Source organism: Bufo gargarizans, chromosome 2, assembly GCF_014858855.1.
Source record: "Bufo gargarizans isolate SCDJY-AF-19 chromosome 2, ASM1485885v1, whole genome shotgun sequence".
Classification (NCBI taxonomy): domain Eukaryota; kingdom Metazoa; phylum Chordata; class Amphibia; order Anura; family Bufonidae; genus Bufo; species Bufo gargarizans.
Window position 1 is genome coordinate 154,742,866 of NC_058081.1, and position 21,221 is coordinate 154,764,086.

A 21,221-nucleotide genomic window follows, 5' to 3' on the forward strand; every position below is an offset into this window, starting at 1 on the left:
TAGCTTAGTGTTTTAGTCCTGTGTGAGTCATCCTGCCTCTCTCCTATTGGATCTGAGCTGAGCACCCTCGGGATTGTGAGTCAATTCCAGCCAATCCTGGCTTCATTCACAGATTGCTAGCATGCAGACCTAGGGAGCATTTCATTCAGTGGAGTTCATTGATAAAAAATCTGCAACGCCCCCAACATCCTGAACTCCAGGATGATGCCAGTGTGACATGGTAATGCATGGGATGAAGGAGGGCTCGTCACACAGGATATATGGACTTTCCTGCTGCCTCACTTGCTATGAAAGCAGCTTGTATTGCAGCTACCAGACTTCTACACTGGATTCTTATTCCTTTACACATTGACAGCTGAATCGCATGGATCTACCACATACCCAGGACTGGAACTGGTTACTTTGTCCGTTGAGACCTATGGATCTTTAGCTGCATGCACCACATATCTGTGCTGTACTTTATAAGAGTATATTAGTTTGTTTTTCGTATATGTGTTTGTATCTATAGTGTATAGTTTATATGTTTTTATACATCCTGCAATGCTGGAAAAGTAGAACGGATTCTGACTGCAGCATCTTGTCTAAAATGTCAGTGAGTATGATCATTAGGCTATGAAAGACCCCAGTCAGCCTAGTGGCCACATTCTGCATCAGTTCCTTTGTAGATACCCAGTGATGCTCCAAAGGGCCAAATACAGTCGATTCAAGAATGACTCTGTAACAACTACAGAAGAATGTTCACCGAACCCATCTTCAAATGCCAAAGCTTGTGCCAACTCTCATGCAAATGCTACTTCCTTTTTACCAGTAGAAGACCTCACCTTGGTATCGCAGGATAGTACAACGACACTATGCACTTTTATACCCAAAATGCCTCATTTTAAGCTGTCTAGCTCGGCAAGCCTGATGCGACTGAGACAGTTCTCCCTGGGGACTAAACAAGTGCCTAGATTAAAACTGACAGATAGTCACACTGCTCCAAACAGCCCAACATCTGCAGAGAACACTTTCAACAGCTACATGAGCTCTTCTCAAGTGAGGCAGGATGTAGACTTTAGTGCAAACCCCCCAGAGGACTGTGCACTGCCAGAAAATGAGAAGTCTTCACCTGATCAGAAGAACAGCTACATCCAGCACGTGACTATGGGACCCATCCTCTCCTACTGTGTAAAAGTGAGTAACCTATATACTCTTTACATTCAGTATCACCCTATGTATATGACCCCAGCTCACACTTGGTTAATGGACCTAGCTTTTCTAACTTCCTGAACAGCAACTCTGTCTATTCTGCATAGATATGGGAGTTGAGATGTACTACTAGGTAGACGCTTGTGATATGTGAGTTGTGGAAGCTGTAATGACGGATCTATTTGCTGTCGCCCAGTTAGGGTTCGGCCACACGGTCAGGTTTCCTGATGCAGTTTTGGAAGCCAAAATCAGGAGTGGATCATAAAAGTATAGAAAGTATAAAGGACAGATACATCTTCTACTCTTTTATGATCCACTCCTGGGTTTGGCATCCAAAACTGCATCAGGAAACCTGACCGTGTGGCCGTACCCTAACAGATGGAACAGTAAGAAGGGGATTAACATGCAGAAATAGGAGAAAAAGTCAAAGCTACTTAGAGGTCACATTTTGCTTTAGGCAAGATTTATTTGGAATGGCGACCACCAATGCAATGTGATTATAATAGGTGTGATGGTGAATTGTGGCTTAAGGGTACTTTCACACTAGCAAATTTGTTTTCCGGTATTGAGTTCTGTCACAGGAGCTCAATACCGGAAAAGAACTGATCAGTTTTATCCTAATGCATTCTGAATGGAGCGCAATCTGTTCAGGATGCATCAGTTAAGTCCCTCTTACATTTTTTGGACAGAGAAAATACCGCAGCATGCTGCAGTTTTCTCTCCGGCCAAAAATACTGATCACTTCTCTGGAATCCGGCATTAATTTCCATTGAAATGTATTAGTGCCAGATCTGGCAAAACGGATCTGGCTTTCCCGTCTGCGCATGTTCAGACCTTTAAAAATGCAAAAAAAGTAAATACCGGATCTGTTTTTCTGGATGACACCGGAGAGACGGATCCAGTATTTCAATGCATTCGGATCCGTCTGACAAATGCCATCAGTTTGCGTCCGGATTGCCGGAATCCTCTGCCGCAAGTGTGAAAGTACCCTTATCTCTTCTCTGTGACTATCTTTGCTTCATTGCAAATACAACATTGGAACAGTACAGACATCCCAGGCTTTAGCAAGTATCACGTTGCCATGTGCCCGACAAACCCCTCTCCGGTCCAAATGCCAGATGAAACGTAGTCGACAGCATGCACAACCAGAAAAAGGCTCTGCTACTGTTATAGGCCTTGATGTTATGCTACAAATAAAGGATCTTTTGCATGATATTGGTCGTGCATGCTGTTGTGTACACGTTGCTTCATAGCACCTGGCACACAGGGCATGAAAGGCAGGCAGCCGTCTCAGCAGACTAATAAATCCTCTAATACGGTTGGTGTGAAAAGTTTCTACCCATTAACGCCTTCACACTGAAACCTGAGAATGACGGTAGCAACTGGTAATATCACACTTGGTGTTAAAAATACGACTTAATAAATATTTGTCATATAAAACTGTCCATGTAATTAAGGTGCGAGTTATTGGATGACTTATGGTTAATGTTTGTAGGAGAGATATTCAGACTTCCTATAAAGCACTGTGTCAGACATTTAGTAATGCTCTTCAAAGACTGAATGGTTTGCAGCAGAGTGATACTGCAAGAATATTCTAGTCAAGCTGCAGAAATGAAAGGGGTGCAGACTTTTCCAAATATGTCTTATTTACCAGATCACTTGTAATATTGTGCATGTTAAAATACAATAGTCCCAAAATAGTAGGACTGTGGTAATTTACTTGCATACAACCACATCAAGTGTCAAGTTGTACATGGTGTGTAATCTGCAGGCAGCATGTTATGGAGCGGGAGGAGCTGAGCAGATTGATATATCGTTTTATGGGGAAATATTGAGCTACACTTGTATTTTATTCATTTACATGTCTGCACTTTCTACTCTTAGAAACCTTAGTCTGTATGCACATTTGTAAAGGGAAGAATGTCAATCACTGAGTAGGACCGCCCACTGGACTCCTAAGCCCAGAACTTCTCACGACAGACAGCATACAAGATACACAGGATATAAACAAACAAGTGTCTAGGCAAGAAGCTGGGGATAGAGGTCTCCTCCTGACAAATCCCTACCAGCTCTCCATAGACTTCTATGCCCACGTTCAGACCCTGAAGGTGGGAGAAAATGTATCATCGTGCCTAGGCTGTAGATTCCCTAGAATCCCTAAGATGGTTAAAGGGGGAAAGAGGCAGCCTGCTCCATCAGGACCTGGAGGGGGCAGGCATCTCTCTAACAGCCCAGACAGACAACCACAAGAAAACAAAACCAACTTATCTTTACTGAGCAGGAACAGCAAATCCTTCCTTCCTTCTGTCATGCCGGATGGGATCTCAGACATACAGATAAACCAGCAAACCAGGCTCTAGGTGAGAAGCAGGGGAAGGGTCACCTCCTAGCAACTCCCTGACTTCTTTCCCTGCTCTGCTCAGCCCACATACACACCTTAATGGTAGGAATGATGTGTCCTCGTGCCTTGGCTAAAACACCCTGGATTCCCTGAGATGGTGAAAAAGGGGAATAGGAGCAGCCTGCTCGCACAGAACCTGGGATGGGAGAGATGACACCAACACAATCAAGATAGCAAACAACAAAAACTGAAACCACACTTATCTTTTCTGAGCTGGAACAGACAACCTTCCCTCCTTGCTTCCAAGGCCAAAATGATTTCTATAACCCGCTCAGAGCACTGGGATAGCCATTTAAACTAATGACCCCACCCAGTGCACCTGATGGGAGGCAGATCCAGCACGGCTCCTAAACAGAACACTAAACACGTGCTGTAATTCTGGCCGACCTCCGTACATAGTCAGAGCAGGACATGACACCTTCCTTCCTTTCTTCTTTCCTTCTTTCCTCCCTTGTTTCTTTCCTTCTTTCCTTCCTTCCTTTCTTCCTTCCTTCTTTCCTTCCTTCTTTCCTTCTGTCCTTCCTTCCTTCTTTCCTTCCCCGCACAGGACACTGGGAGTGAGTGTAATTTAAACCCAAACCAACGACCCCACCCAGTGCACCTGAAGGGAGGCGGATATAGCTCAATTCCAAAACAAAAAGGCTACACACATGCTGCTAACCTGGCAGACCTCCGCACATAGCCTGAGCAGGGCATGAAAGAACTTTTCCCATAAAACTATATATCAATCTCCTCCTGCTTTATATCATAATGCCAAACACTGTGTTCAATGTGACAGGTTTCTCTTTTAAGGACATAATTAGGACATGATACATTCTTTGATCTTTGTGTGCGCACTTTGTCTATGTGCGCTGCAATATTAGCAGTTCCAAGTAAATATATATTCAGATTCAGTCCCTTTGAATGTTCAATTCCCATGGTTCATACTGAGGACCAGGCGTTAACACTATAGTACAAACACAGAGAACACTTAGGCCCCTTTCACACAGGTGAGAATTCCGTGCAGGTGTAATACGTAAGGTGAACGCATTGCACCCGCACTGAATCCGGACCCATTCATTTCTATGGGGCTGTGCACATGAGCGGTGTTTTTCACGCATCACTTGTGCGTTATGTGAAAATCGCAGCAAGCTCTATATTGTACGTTTTTCACGCAACGCAGGCCTCAGAAGTGAATGGGGCTGCGTGAAAATCGCAAGCATCCGCAAGCAAGTGCAGATGCGGTGCGATTTTCACGCATGGTTGCTAGGAGACGATCGGGATGGGGACCCGATCTTTATTATTTTCCCTTACATGGTTATGATGTAAGGAATAACCATGGTGATGGACCATGTGATGAGCGCAGTGACCTCATCAAAGGTCCTTTAGCCAGGTCCTGAAGAAAGTAGAAAGAAGAGGAGATCCGCTACGCGATCAAGTGGATGGGGTGAGTTAAATTTGTTTATTATTTTTAACCTCTCAATGGACATTTTACTAAGCATTCTGTATTAAGAATGCTAATATTTTCCCTTATAACCATGTAATAAGGGAAAATAATAAAATCTACAGAACACTGATCCCAAACCCGAACTTCTGTGAAGAAGTCTGGGTTCGGGTCTGGGTACCAAACATACCGATATTTCTCACGCACGTGCAAAACGCATTAAAACGCTTTGCACTCGCGCAGAAAAATTGCGCATTTTCCAGCAGCACACCCGCATCTTGCCCGTGTAAAAGAGGCCTTAGGGCCGAATTTATCATTGTAATATGCCACTTTTAGTGGTGAGAAGGGCATATTTATCATCTACGCTAGTTTTCTGGCATAGAAGAACACTGAAATCTATGCCAGCCAAGGACTGCCGGATGCTGTGCCTAATTCATGACGAGGTGTTCGCCTAGTGGTTATCATAGCCCAGCGTACGCCACTAGCCTGTGATAAATCAGTGCCTTAGTGTTGTGGTAGATGAGACCTCATTATACGGCATATACAGATCCTTAACCCTTTTCTGACGTGATGTAATAGTACATCGCATGTCGGGTCTTTAAAGATGACATCTGTATGTTTTTTTTGCGGATCCATTGTAACAATGCCTAAGGCGGACAAGAATAGGACATGCTCTATTTTTTTGCGGGGCTATGGAACGAACATACGGATGCGGACAGCACACAGTGTCTTGTCAGTATTTTTTGCGGACCCATTGAAATGAATGGGTCCGCATCCTATCTTCAAAAAAAACGGAACGGACACGGAAAGAAACAACGTTCGTATGCATGTAGCCTTCAATGACTGCATTCACAGGTAGCTGTCAATCTCCGATTAGGACACTAGTAATAAAATGACAAGTGTTGCGGAATCTTTTCCTTGTATATCAATCTGCTCAGCTCCTCCTGCTGTATAACATGATGCCTGCACATCAGACTGCATGTACTATGTGACAGACTCCCTTCAAAAGCTATACCCTCCTTCACCAAACATGTTTATTGTCCTAAAAACAAAATGTATGCAAACAGCACATCGTGTACTGTCCACATCTGTAGGTCTGTTCCGCGGTTCCGCAAAAAAATATAGAGCATGTCCTATTCTTGTCTGCAATCGTGGACAAGAATAGGCATTTCTATATAGGGCTGGCCCTATGCAAAATGCGGAACGCACACAGCAGGTATCCGTGATTTTTGGATCCGCAATTTGCGTACCAAAAAATATTTATGGTCGTCTGAATGTACCTTAAATATGTGAAGGTGAGCTTATGTTCAGCTTTGAATCCAGACAACCCCTTGAAATGATGGGAAAAAAGGGGGCTTTTATGGATTGGTGGGTGTCGTGGCATCTATCTTTTTGCTAGTGCTGCAAACTAACTGTAGTCTGATTCAACAGTCATGCTTCCTTCTATTTGGCCTTACTTTTGCATAGAAATACATTTGACTACAACATCAGACTACACAGGGCTTGCTTGTAGTCTGTTGCCATGGAGAAGTGTAGGTCATTATAGCAGCTGTAGATAAAAAAAATGGTAAGGTTGCATCATTTTTTATTTAAGATACATTTAGACAATAGGAAAATAGTACTATGGAAGCACTGTTAACACCCTCAAACTTAGGTCTGCATCTGTAATGTGGGCCCTCTGAGCCTGCTGTTTAAGGCCTCTTTCCCACGGGAGTGTGCGCCCCGTGGTCGTGCTGTGGCCCGAAAAATGCAGGCCGCAATGCACGAGCACAGTTCGTGGGGCAGCCGCAGCGGATCGCGGACCCATTCACTTGAATGGGTCCGCGATCTGGCCGTTCTGCAAAAACATATGACATGTTCTATCTTTTTGCGGAATGGAAGTACGGGACGAAACCCCACGGAAGCACTCCGTAGTGCTTCCGTAGGGTTCCGTTCCGTGGTTCTGTTCCGCACCATTCCGCATCTCCGGATTTGCGGACCCATTGAAGTGAATGGGTCCGCATTCGTGATGAGGAATGCCCACGGAACGGCACCCTTGTATTGCGGATCCGCAAATGCAGTCCGCAATACGGCAACGGGGTGCACACGCCCTTTAGAAAGAGACCTAAAGGGAACCTGTCAGCTCTACTATGCTGCCCTCGCTGAGCACAGTATAGTGACAGAGACGCTGAACTCAGTGGCTGTCACTTCTGAAACTGATCATAACTGATGCTCAAAAAAAGACGGATCAGTTATTTTTAGTGTAAACTGATGCTAACTCAGCATAACTGATGCTCAAAATAATGGATCCATTTTTTTTTCCTGTTCTTCTGACGGATGAGAAAAATAGAAAGCTAACTGGTGATGTGAACCCGGCCTAACTGGAGCAGCAGGTTTTCAATCTATAGCATGTTAATTCATGCTTCAATGCTGCTGTCCAATGCAATGGTTGAAAATAGTGATGAGCGAAGGGAGCTTCATATCCTGGATCTGAAGTTGCTTCGCTCAAAATTTCAGATTACTGCTGTACGGAGATTCGTCTCCGTACAGCATTAAAATGTATGCTCCGAGGTACTAATCGGAACCAAAGCCGAGTTTGGATCCAAGTTTTAAAATGGTTTTCCAGTTTTCTTGCGAGACTTCGGGAATAGCTGACTTTGCCTTATCTGAGCCCATACATTTTAATGCTGTATGGAGACAGATATCCGTACAGTATTAATCCAAAGTTTTGCGCAAGGCGACTTCGCATCCAGGATCTGAAGCTCGCTTCGCTCGTCCCGACTGGAAAACAGCGGACCCACTGCGATCCTGGCAGCGATACCACTGTCAAAAACAGTCCATTTGGGCCCTTCTTTGCAGTGACTGATTTCAACCAGATCTGCTGCAGAAAATATGCAGTGGATCTCAGTATGCGTGGTTATACCCTCAGGCAAGAGGACCTCGAGCCCCTACATCAGGCATGGCCAACCAGCGGCTCTCCAGCTGTTGTAAAACTACAACTCCCACCATGCCCTGCTGTGGGCTGATAGCTGAAGATTGTCCAGGCATGATGGGAGTTGTAGTTTTGCAACAGCTGGAGAGCCTCAGGTTGGCCATCCCTGCCCCTACATGGTGGTCAAATTCCCATATAAATAATTTTTCAGAACATTTGCTAGACGATGGTGACTATGCTAGATCTCCATGGCTCTCTGTAGGCAATCTGAACATATGCTGGTGCTGTATATTGACGATGACACATCTCCAGCCCATCTGGTCCCATTATTTCTTCTAGAAGCTGTTCCAACTGCAGTACTACAGGATTTATTTTAATCGTTCAGCTTTGATGCATAGTACAGACCACACTTCTGTTCCACGGTTTTCCTTTCATATTTATGCCAGTGAATATATCATTGTATATGTATTTATAAGCCTAGTAGAAAATTTGCCAATAATTACCCATTCACACCTACGTTTTGTTCTAAAGGTGGAGCTGTTTTAATGGGAACAGCATGGACATTTTACAAGGTGATGGTAGGGCACGTAATATTTGCCCGTGTCATTTATACGTTCATTATTTTCTCACTGTAAGAGACAGTCCATCTATAACACATTGTTAGATCATTAGATCGTTGATCTCCAGTTATTAACAAAAATGCATCATGCTGTAAGTGTGGTTTTGTTTTGAAGCATTCCTGTAAAATCATTGTCTCAGCCTGATACAGAAGTTCCGTCAGGCTCATCCCATATACAAGGCGCATGCTTTATTGTACTGGATTAGTTGTAGGCCTTTTAAATGTATCACACCTTGGGTTTGACATGAGTCTGCCACAGGATTTAAGAATAATGAAGTTCCTTTAAAAGGATCGTCTATTGGTCCAGTTATCAGAACCACTGCATTATTTGGACTGGGGATATGCCTACTCATATTTCAATAGCGTCACTTGACCAATAACTCAGCTAAAAAGATTACCATACCCCAAAATTTACTTTTTGATATAATGATGCCTACTACCTGTAATCTGTATACAAGAACTTGCCGCAAAGGAACTAATAGAAATATCTAATCCTTCAATTGACTGGAGGTGATGGGTGAGAGGCCAGGCTACCATTATCTAGTACAGGGATCAGTAACCTCCGGCACTCCAGCTGTTCTGGAACTACAACTCCCCGAATCCTCTTTTCCCTTCTATAGGAGTTACAAGAACTGGCGAGTAAGTGTGCATGCTGGGAGTTGTAGTTTCACAGGAGCTGGAGTGCCGAAGGTTGCTGATCCTTGATCTAGTATGTATGTCTCCTCTCTCCCTCTACGTCTCCTGCTCTGTGCTCCCTCTCAATGGCCCTCTTATACCAAAATTGTCTGAGGACCCTTGTTGCTTGTAGCATCCAAAGTCAGTCTTTCCTGTTCTAACTGCCTTTGAAAAATGGCGATTGGACTACAGTTGCTATAATCAACAGCTGACCTGGATTATAAAATATAAAATAACCCAGTTACATACATTTGATGCTGCACAGCTAAGGCTGAGCTCACATCACCGTTTAGCTTTCCGTTCTTTTGAAGAAGAGAGAGAGGCAAAAAACAAAGATCCTGTAAAAATCCGGTTGCATCAGTTGTCATCCGTTTGAGCCATTTCCATCTGAGATCCGTTTTTTAGACAGAAACAAAAGTACTGCACGCATGACCTTTTTTTTTCTCTCTCTCTCTCTCCGACGGATCAGAAGAATGGAAAGCTAAACGGTGATGTGATTGCACCCTAAGGCCTGGTTCACACGGATGTTGCGGGAAAATGCGTGATTTTTCAGCGCAATTGCAAAGTGTTTTATTGCATTTTGCACATGCGTGAGAAAAATCGGCATGTTTGGTACTCAGACCCGAACCCGGACTTCTTCACAGAAGTTCAGGTTTGGGATCGGTGTTGTGTAGATTTTATAATTTTCCCTTATAACATGGTTATAAGGGAAAATAATAGCATTCCTAATACAGAATGCTAAGTAAATTAGGGATGGAGGGGTTAAATTTTTTAAAAAAATAAATAAACTAACCTCATCCACTTGTTCGCGCAGCCCGGCTTGTCTTCTTTCTTCTTTGAGGACCTGGGAGGAAAAGGACCTTTGGTGACGCCACTGCGCTCATCACATGGTCCACCATCATGGTGATGGACCATGTGATGAACCATGTGATGAGCGCAGTGATGTCACCAAAGGTCCTTTTTCCTCCCAGGTCCTCAAAGAAGAAGAAATAAGATGAGCCGGGCAGCGCAAACAAGTGGATGAGGTGAGTTTAATCATTTTTTTAATTTTTAAACCCCTCCATCCCTAATTTACTTAGCATTATGTATCAAGAATGCTATTATTTTCCCTTATAACCATGTTATAAGGGAAAATATTAAAGATCGGGTCCCCATCACGATCGTCACCTAGCAACCATGCGTGAAAATCGGACTGCATCCGCACTTGCTTGCGGATGCTTGCGATTTTCACGCAGCCCCATTCACTTCTGTGGGTCCTGCATTGCGTGAAAAACGCACAATATAGAGCATGCTGCGATTTTCACGCAACGCACAAGTGATGCGTGAAAAATCACCGCTCATGTACACAGCCCCATTGAAATGAATGGGTCCGGATTCAGTGCGGGTGCAATGCGTTCACCTCACGCATTGCACCCACACAGAATTCTTGCCCGTGTGAAAGGGGCCTAAGGATGTCCTCCAGCCGGCAAACCTTTCTTTCTCTCCATCTTCTCGTTTTTTGTCTCTCCTCTCTCTCTCCCTATCTCAGTCTCTTGATATAAAATGGATTTTATTCCCTTTCCCATTTTTTTCAAATCTGTGGCTTTTCACCCCAGATTTTACCCTTTTTGAATGTATATGATGAAATTCGGTGCCATATTTGCAATAAAATTTGTGGCAGAAACTGTGGTAGAAATTGCATAAGCTAAATGATTGTAGATCTGCAGACGTAAATTGTGTTTATTACGTTGCAATGGAAACGCCAGGTCGCGCTTTTGACCAAGCTCTATAAATGGAACATCATTGCTCTCACTTTGTGACCCAGATGCGCCTACTAAACTGAACCTGCTGTAGAATAGACTTCTTTACTTCACTGCCATTTCTAGATTGCATTATTCAGGCCAACTGAACGCCTAAGTGAATTAGACAACAAATTTAACGCAGGACGCACTGCTGCATATAACAGTGCGGAGCAGGCATGAGTCACCCAGACACTGTATGGATACCAGATCTTCCTGGCACTTATCTTTAACATTAAATAAAAAACAGACCGACCTTGTCGGATGTTGAATAACATGGGTGACTCATGCATGGCTCAATCTGATCAGTGATTCAGATATTTTCTTTCCTAGGCTCAGTCTGGTGCAGCAGTGCACTCCTCCATTTCATTACAGAATTAATAAGACAATGCATTGATGTTGTGTTCATAGTAACCTAATGCATATGACTGATACAAACTAGAGCTGCCTGTGATAAAATATTTGCGCTCTGAGCAATGCATGCGGGTAATGCTGTGTGATATGACATATGGATTATATACATTTCTTATGCCAATAAGAATCACCTGCAGGGCTATAAACGGTTGTAGTGAGGTTCTGCTCATACGAGCCCTGACAGCAACGCCTCATCTGTTCCAGAATTTCCAGGGACGTTATTGACTATAATGAGGTTTGTCTGCATTCTGTTGGGTTCCAGATTGATGTAGACTCTGCTGTTATTATTTTCAGAAAAGATGGCCGAAAACTTGATGGAGGCTCTGAACGCAAAAAATAACAGAGTCTATTATCAGGATAAAGTGAATATATCTTTGGTTCTGATTGTGGTTCCATTGGGCATTTGTTCAACCTACACCTATATATTAGGCTATGTTTATATCTGCGTCAGAAGCCCCTGTCACAGATTTGTCAGCTGTTAGGGATGATACAGGGAATATACACTGAACAAAAATATTAAAACGCAACATTTTCGATTTTGCTCACATTTTTCATGAGTGGAACTCAAAGATCTGAAACATTTTCTAAATACACAAAAGACCTATTACTCTCAAATATTGTTCACAAATCTGTCTAAATCTGTGTGAGTGATCACTTCTCCTTTGCCGAGATAATCCATCCCACCTCACAGGTGTGGCATATCAAGGTGCTTATTAGACAGCATGAATATTGCACAGGTGTGCCTTAGACTTGCCACAATAAAAGGCCACTCTGAAATGTGCAGTTTGATCACACAGCACAATGCCACAGATGTCGCAACATTTGAGGGAGTGTGGAATTGTGCACAGTTTTGTCTTACTGGGGAGATGGGGGGGGCAGAAAACGGCCATTCCGATATTGCAGCCCGCAACAGCAGGTCCGCAATATGCGGTCACCGGCCATGTGCACCCAGTATTAGGGATGTGAACCCATTCACTTGAATGGGTCCGCAATCCTGAGCCGAACATGTTCTATTTTTTTGCGGTATGGATAGATCACAGACCCATTAAAGTGGAATGGGTCTGGATCCATCTGCGGAATCTGCACGGATGTTGTCCGTGAATTGGGGACCGCACAGAATGGCCGACCAACGGTAAACTGCATTGCGATTAAAGAAGAAAAAAATCATACAAAAAAATCACCAGAATAGGAACATGCTTGCGAGATTTCATTATATCCCTTTCAGTATACAAATATACAAAAATCTCTAATGCTTGTGGTACAGTACATAGTTTCCTATTGATGGCCTTTACTCATCAATATGAGAACGTCTGGCGGTCTGGTAGGCCGTATGACGTCATGTTCATCAGTCACCTGCCCTAGGTGCAGCTTGCTAAAACTGGGCATATTGCTAGGACATGCCATCAATTTCAGATAGGTGCAGGTCCCTCCTCTTGGACCTGCTACTATCTACAGAATGGGGCTCCTGAAGTGAAGGAGAGCACGTCTATTGCTATGGGAGTACCGAAAATAGCTGAGCGTGTGCGGTTATTTACGGAAGTCCTATAGCAGTGAATGGGGAGCCCATTGTGCCAGTGCAGCTACCTTTCCATTCACCACTATGGGACTGATGGAAATAGCTGAACCAGCTCTTGACTATTTTTGGAACCCCCATAGCAATTAATTGAGAGCACGCCACATATGCGTTCCTGATATCTGTTCACCATCAATGTCCCAGATGGGAATACCTTTTTAAACCAGACAAACCCTTTATAAGAGGATGATTCCAAATCTTTAATTCTATTCATCTGCTTTCCCCTGCTGTGCACCTACAAATAAAACCGTACGCTGAAAGCGGAGTCCTCTCCATTATGTCTCACAAGCTGGAGTCCATTCTGTGCATCAGCATTCAGCAGGCACACAGGAATAGGGTAGGAAAAAATGACAGATTTGGGTTCGAAGAGGGGGGGGGGGAATTTATCATTTGAGATGCAAATTTGGGTGCATGGAATTTTTATGCAAAAACATGACTTTTAAGATTTTATGCTAATTTGGAAGAGTGAGTGTAAAGGTGGGCACGGTCAGCTATGTTAATTAGGTGCACTCCAGATATATCAAAAGTTGCTAAACTTGTACAATCTTACTCAGGTAGGGATAGCCAGAACAATGGAGTAACATCTCTACACAAAAGTGTTCTTTGTAAAGATGCGCCAAATTCATCAAATACCATTCAATGTTTGATTTACTGGTGCAAATGATGTGAAACCCATTTCTCTAGTTTGGGGGGGTTCAGAGGAGTCCTTTCAATCGTGGGTCATGCAATAAGAAGAAAACATAATTTTGCTGATTTATTGAACAATGAGGCATGACAGAATATATTAACATCACTGAGCTGTGGATTATTACACTTTTTATGACTAAACCGAGATGTATATTTAGTAATAATGTAGCTACTGAAATTTTATTGCTACTTTTGCCCATTGTCCAGTTTTAGGGCTCATACACATGTGTTTTAACATATTTTTGGTCCGCATCCGATCCACATTTTTTGCGGGTCAGATGCAGACCCATTTACTTCAAAAGATGCGGACAGCACACTGTGTACTGTCCGCATCCCTATTTCCGTTCTGCGTCCCCGCAAAATAAAAAAAATAGAACATGTCCTATTATTGTGCGTTTTATGGACAAAGATAGGGCTGTTGTATTATGGGGCGGACTTTCCTTTCCGCAAAATGCAGAACACACACTGCTGGTAACGGTGTTTTGCGGACCACCAAAACAGCAATGGCCGTGTGCATGAGCCCTTAGACCTGAATTATTCCTCTTAGAAAAAACAAGGTTACTCCTTAGACTAGAATATATAAAATATACAGTATAAGACGATATTGATGAAAACCTGTAAAGAACTGTTATTTGGAAATTACAATAATGCTTCCTTCACATACACACATTTCTGTGACTTATTTCATGAATTTTATGTCATTTTTACTTTTTTGGTTGTTTTTTTCTTTATACACACAATGTTTAATTTTTTTTTTTCAAAATCGGATTTTATTTAGACACTTTTTCATGTAATGATATAGTAACAAAGTATTTCCAGTTCAAATTTATGTACATAAAGAGCAGTAAACACGAGTCAAAGGTACTAAGCAAACTTACTGTATTTAAACTGCAAGCCCTCTGCTTTTTAAAAGATAAAACATAAAAACACAAGAACGTGGACAAACACACCAAAAATATATTGACAAGACTCACAAGTAGAAAAGGGGGTAGTGAGACATAAGATTAACTCAGGTCAACTTTGATCAACTCAGGCAGAAATTTATACAGAGTTTAATAGAGAATTGTTCTATCTCATCGCGAAGGACCTCTTCATAGCCAACCATTGTGGAGAAGCCCTGAGCTCAGGCCAGGGGAAACACATGCTTTTTCTTTGTACATTTTTGTCCTATAAAGAAGTCATTGAAAAAAAAAAAAAATGCTATGCCTAGACCATAATATGTTTTGCAAAAATAAATAAAAAATGCCATAGATTCAAAAAACTGCACCAAAATTTTGTAAAATTGCCACAAAAATGCACTTTTTATGGTATGTTGCATATTTGTCTATTGAATTTTAGCTAGCTTCTGGTCACAGTGTGTAAAAAATGTGAAGAAAACTGTGGGCGCTGGCCCTAACTTATCATGACCGGCCGATATGCCAGGGCCGTTGACTACGTCCATGCCCGTCCCCTTTTTGGAAACCTGGCGAGGGTGGCCTAAAAATGTCAGTTGTGACTAAACAAGTCACAATGGCATTTAAAAAGTCAATACGTGGGGGGGTAAGATAAGTGACTTCCTTTTTGTGTAAAACTAACCCAAAAGAGATTATATACATGAACATACTAATACAGGTTATCACATTTTCATAAAAAAATCATGATAATAAATTCCCCAATTTATTGTTATTATACGGGTCATTTACATTAACAGCAAGAGGAATTGAAATTCCCTGCAGCTGGTTTGAGTTCTGGAAAGTGAATTATACACTAGGACACTGACTAATGTTAAAACAATATATATTGTGCTAATACCCGGTAAGGAAGTTGATGGTGCTTTGAAATGCTCCTGATTTAAGCTTATGGACCCTCACTGATGCTAGCTTATGGAGTTCCTCTATGACTCATTTAAAGGGGTTTTCCGGTAACAATTATTTTTAATCTAATCTTCCTCCTAAAACAAAGAATTCAGACTTACCTACTTCCCACCTCCCCGGTCCTCTGTGCTGCATTCTGGTCTCCAGAGTTTTTACATCTGGCGCTGCATAGCCATGGTCACATGCTCCACTGCAGCCAATAACTGGCTTCAGTGGTGATGCGGCCACAAGCGGCACATCACCACTGAAGCCAGTCATTGGATACAGCAGAGCAAATGGCTATGCAGCATGGGATTTAAACACTCCAGGGACCGGAACATGGACAGAGTGGAGAGAGCACGGAGGAGAGGAGCAGGTAAGTCTGAAAGTTTCAGGAGCCAGGTTGTGGGCATTAGTTTAAAAGTAATTATTACTGGAAAACCCCTTTAAGATGGTTTCCCAAATACCATATAATATATATGGCACTGGCAGTTTCAGATGAGTGATAGATTGGTGGGGTTTGGCGTTATGTACATGGCAGTGCCTTTGCACCGAGACTTAGTGGAGGCACATCAAGTCCTCACAGAATTACAGCTCTGTACAAGGTGGACATTGTACAGCACTGCTATAGACTTGTGTATGAGCCCTTAAAATAACATTGCTTTTTAATTTTACAATATTTTTATTAGACCTCATCCACATGACCATGGTTTTGGTCCTCATCCGATTTGCTTTTTTTGCAGATCGGATGTGGACCCATCCTTCCTTATATCCATTCTGCGGCCCCGCAGAAAAAAATAGAACATGTCCTATTCTTTTCCGTTTTGCAGGCAGATAGGCAGTTCTAACAGATGTAGCGATCCAGAAAATGCGGAAGGCACACAGCCGGTATCCGTGTTTTTTCCGGATCTGCAATTTGTGGACCTCAAAAACAGCTACGGACGCGTGCATGAGGTCTTAGGCAAATGTGAAAAAGCAGAATATAATATAAATGTCTAAAAGCTAAATCATTTGCTAAAAGGTTAGACTGTTTTTGTGTATATTAAGCAGGCTAGTCCAGAGAATCCCATGAGATGTGGGAGGTTTTACTGCGCAGCAAAGTCCACAACTAGCATTTTATTAAACGTTTTGTATATTGGTCTCGAGTCTTTCAATTACTGGAGAATTAAAGGGTTCTGTATTTCGATTCCAGGCGCAATGCTTCATCTGTAAATAAAAGATAACTCAGGCCTGTATTCTCCTCTGAGTAATTCCGATATTGATTTTCTTATCTTAGTTTAGAGTAGCTTCCCACGCACAGGCCACAGAGGCAAGTGAACACTTACTCATCATCATATGATCTCAGCGCATGACTCACCTACTCCACTGAATATTTCATTTTATCAATGACAGGGGAGAGATGCTGGCTAAGAGCATCCCTGCATGTAACGTAGTGAGAATACGTAATGAAGATCTGCACTAAACCTGCAGATGCTCTGGCTGAGCAGGGCGGGATATCTATGTAACTGCAAATCCCAGCAAGGCTGTATGAGAAAAACAATCGGGTCATAGCCCATGAGCTACTAGGAATATTCTCATTAACCCAGGTTACAATATACAGTATATAGAGATCCTGTGCCAAAGCCCTGATCTGTAAGAATGAGCATTGCATTATAAGTGACTACAAATATCTGACTACATACACATAAACTCCTACTGACTGTAAGGGTATGTTCACATGTGGCAGATTTGCCGGCCCGGATTTTTGTGCAGCAAATCCCCAATGGATAGCCTCATTCACATGTCAGTGTTTCACGGACGTGTGCTGTACGCGTTCTCCACGGACAGCACACGTCCCCATTCATTTTAATGTCTATATTCACACATCAGTGTTTTAGCAAGGTCCGTGGGTCAGTGTTTTTAGCACGGATGCATGCTCTAGTTAATCCGTCACGTCCATTATAGTCTATGGGTCCGTGAAAACCACGGCTGCAACACAGATGTCATCTGTGTTGCATCCGTGTTTCACAGATCATTAAGAAGAGATGCTTTGAAAAGTATTTTTCACCTGTTCAGTGTCAGTGAAACACAGATGCAACGCGGACAGCAAAAAACTGACACACGGACCCAACACGTATTTTTCACGGACAGCTTCACGGATGCATCACTGACCACCTTCTGACAGATTTGGACACGGACATGTAAATGAGGCTAATTTCAGTACCAGTTAAGTGGAGGAGATTTTAAGAAATCTCATCCACATGTTGTCTAAAAATTCTGCCGTGTAAATTGACCTGCGGTGCAGGTTTGAAATCTGCTGCATGTCAATTTTTTTTCGCCCTTTGCAATGGAGAAATTCACAGCCATATCTGCTGCAAAAATTACATGTAATATGTGCATTTTTGACACATTTGGTTGCGGAAAAATCCACAGCAGATTTTTCAGCTGTATTTTCCATCATGTGTGGAGTTCTGTAAGGCCACATCCACATGGTACATAATATGAATTTCCATGCAGATTTTTGTGTCTGCAGCATAATATTGTACCAGCTAAGTGCATTAGATTTTTAAAATCTCACCTACCCAGTGGATACATTTTACATGTATCGACTTGCAGTGTGTGTTTTGAAATCCACAGCATGTGCACATTTTCAGTAATGATTTCCAGGGCAATTCCATGCCAAAATCTGCATTCAAATTCCTCAATGAAGCACTATGAAAAACATAGATTAGTAGATAGCCCACAGACTATAGACATAAGGCTATGTTCACAAGGTGGAATTTACCTCTGCAAAATCCGCCACATACTCCGTGACAGAACTCACAGCGGTTTCTGCAGCAGGTTTTCACTCTGGATGCCGTGGACCTGTTCACTGTTTTGCCACATTGAATGAAGCTAAACCGCGAACAGATACCTGTCGCTGCTCCTAGCAGCACCTATCCAGACATCACACTAAAAAAAAGAACATTAAACTGTCGGCCATGTGAACTGTAGTGCTGCCTTCCATTGAAAACAATGGGGGGTGGACACCACAAGGCCACTGACGGAATTTTGGTGTGGAGTCTGGTGGCATAAACTGCTGTGTGAATGGGCCCTAAGTGTAATCACCTGCCTAGGGAATCACATTGGTCCCAATGTGATATAATAATGAATATACTGTACATTGATCAGTCATAAGGTTGGGTTTCAAAAGGGAAGAGGTGACCCGCGGAGGCAAGGTTGCAGCGGCTGCATCACTGGTGCTCTGTGAAAACCCTGACTAAAATAACTGATAGGTGAAGCAAATAACGTTAATTACGGTAGCTCATTAAAATTGCAGAGGGTAAGATATACTGTATTAGGCAGCAAGTGAACAGTCAATTCTTGAAGTGGATGTGTTGGAACCAGACACCAGACAGAACTGACAAGTGTAAGTATATAAGCAACTTTGACAAGGGCCACATTGTGATATCTAGATAACTGGGTCAAAACATCTCCAAAATTACAGGTCTCTTGGTCTGTATCTTATTAATATGGTGTCAGATTTGGTACCTCCTTCATATGCCAGGATCTATGCCACCTTTATATAGTGCCTCTTACTCTTTGTCTCTTTCGGTTCCTCATGGTTTCCACCCTTCTATAGTGTGCCTCATGTTCTGTGCCCCCCTACAGTGTGCCTCATGCTATAACCACTTGTGCACAGGCCTGCATCTGCGGAACATTACAACGTCACCTGCATCAGAAAAAAAGGCTCCAAATAGCACAGCAGGCAACTATTGGTTACCTGCTGCACATGAGTGATCTGACAGCCTCTTTTAGTTTCACTTTGTCTATGTGTTGCTGGTATGTCCACACCTCCTGTTTAGGTGTCGATCATGTGACCTTTACCTCCCCCTATTTAGTCTGACTTTACCCATCATTCTTTGCTCTGGATAGCTTAATTTGGTTTAGGAAGAAGTGGAGTGTGGTTCTTGTTGAAGTCCTGTTCCTCCATCATCCTCAGAAGTTACGTGTTCAGCTTGTTGTGTTTTGTATTCCCCCTCCTGGTTGTTTACTAGGCCTCAGTGAGACGCTGGTTCCTTCACCAGGGAAGCAACGGGTTGTCTCTGCCCTATCATTACCTTTAGGGCATCCGAGGGTCACCAGGGTTTTCTAGGTTCCTGTGTATGGGCATCTCTACCATAAAGTGGTGCCCATACGGATAGGAGTTAAGGCCAGAAGCAGGGTTTTATAGGTGGTGACCCTTTTTATTCCCTAGCAGTGAGGCCTAGTGTCTTTCCCCTTTCTTATTGTTGTCTTTTGGTGTTCTCCCCTACTCCAACCGTGACACCTGCCTCGTCATTCAGCACTTTTATGCCCTTTCACAGTAGTTATGTTCACTTAGTGTCCCCTTATAATAAAAATGCACTGCTAGTGCCCTAAACAGAGTAGAATGTCCTTTTAGTGACCCCTCAGAGTAGAATGCCCCCTTTGTGTCCCAGAACAGTAGTTATGCCCACTTAGTGCCATACAAAGCAATTATTTCCCCATAGCACCCCCACACAGTATTAATGCCCCCATGCACTAGTTATGCCCCCATAGTAGTTATGCCCTATTAGTGCATCCACATAGTATGCATGCCATTTAGTGTCCCCATACAGGAAAGCCCTTTAAGTGTCCCCAAAGAGTCAAATGCCTCCTTAGTTTCCCTACATGGTAAAAGGCCCCATTAGTGCTCCCGAGTAGTGATGCTCCCTTAGTTCCCCAATCCAGTAGTGCTGACCTGTTATTGCCCCGTCCAGTAGTTCTACCCCCTTAGTGCCTCCATCTAGTAGTGCTGCCCTCTTAGTGCCCCCATCCTGTAGTGCTGCCCTCTTAGTGCCCCCATCCAGTAGTTCTGCCCCTTAGTGCCTCCATCCAGTATTGCTGCTCTATTAGGGACCACAATCCAGTAGTGCTGCCCCCTTTGTGCACCAAATTCAATAGTCCTGCTACCTTACTACACTATACAGTTGTGTTGCCCCCTTAGTGCCCCCAATCTAGTAGTTCTGACCCCTTAGTACCCCCATTCAATAGTCCTGTCCCCTAAGTACCCCATCCGGTTGTGTTTCTCCCTTAGTGCCCCCAATTCAGTAGTTCTGCCCCCCCCCCACACTTTTTTTTTTAAACTGTAGATTTTTATTAGCACAGAACGTGCAGGTTTTCAATAGTACAGAAAAGAAAAGAGGAAAAACATAAAATGGTACAGCATAGCTCAAACAGAGTTATTTAGCAGACCTTCAAAATGGGAATAAGCACAAAAAACATCACGTACAGCAGTACAGGTCCCATAGTTATACCAAATGATGTAACACATAAAACTCAGGACAAGGGATAAGACAACTGACAGAACACAAAGGGAAAGGGACAGGTAAGGAGAAGTAAGGGCAGGGATTGTAGGGGAGGGGGAGAAACCATTAGGGGGATGCCAGGTATGTATCTCAAGGTAGCCGTATCGCTTGGAATTGTTCCACAATGTTGTTAAGAGATGTCGCGAGACATTCCATGGACCTGAATTCACGGTCCCTGGCTAGAAGCATGAACTTGGTGGGAGGGATAGTCTGTTTCCAGGATTTGGCAATCTAGGATTTGGCTGCAGTAGTACTGAGAGGAACAGCCTGTAGGGGTACTTGTTCAACCCCAGAGGTTGTAGGTTAAGCAAATAGACCTTTGGGTCTAGCGGTACGAGGGATCCAAAAAGGGAATGAGCCACATCCCTCACCTCCTCCAAAAATGGGGTGATA

General features: G+C 43.1%; 1 protein-coding gene across 1 annotated transcript in view; it reads left to right on the forward strand.

The window, feature by feature from the left end:
* Window positions 1–539: 539 nt before the first annotated feature.
* The window catches only part of SHC4 (SHC adaptor protein 4), a 103,523-nt gene continuing 82,841 nt past the window's right edge, over window positions 540–21,221 (forward strand). Inside the window, exon 1 of the mRNA XM_044279623.1 lies at window positions 540–1,173. Within this exon, the coding sequence (XP_044135558.1) occupies window positions 613–1,173 (561 nt within the window). The 5' untranslated portion in view covers window positions 540–612. The remainder of the gene's footprint in view (window positions 1,174–21,221) is intronic.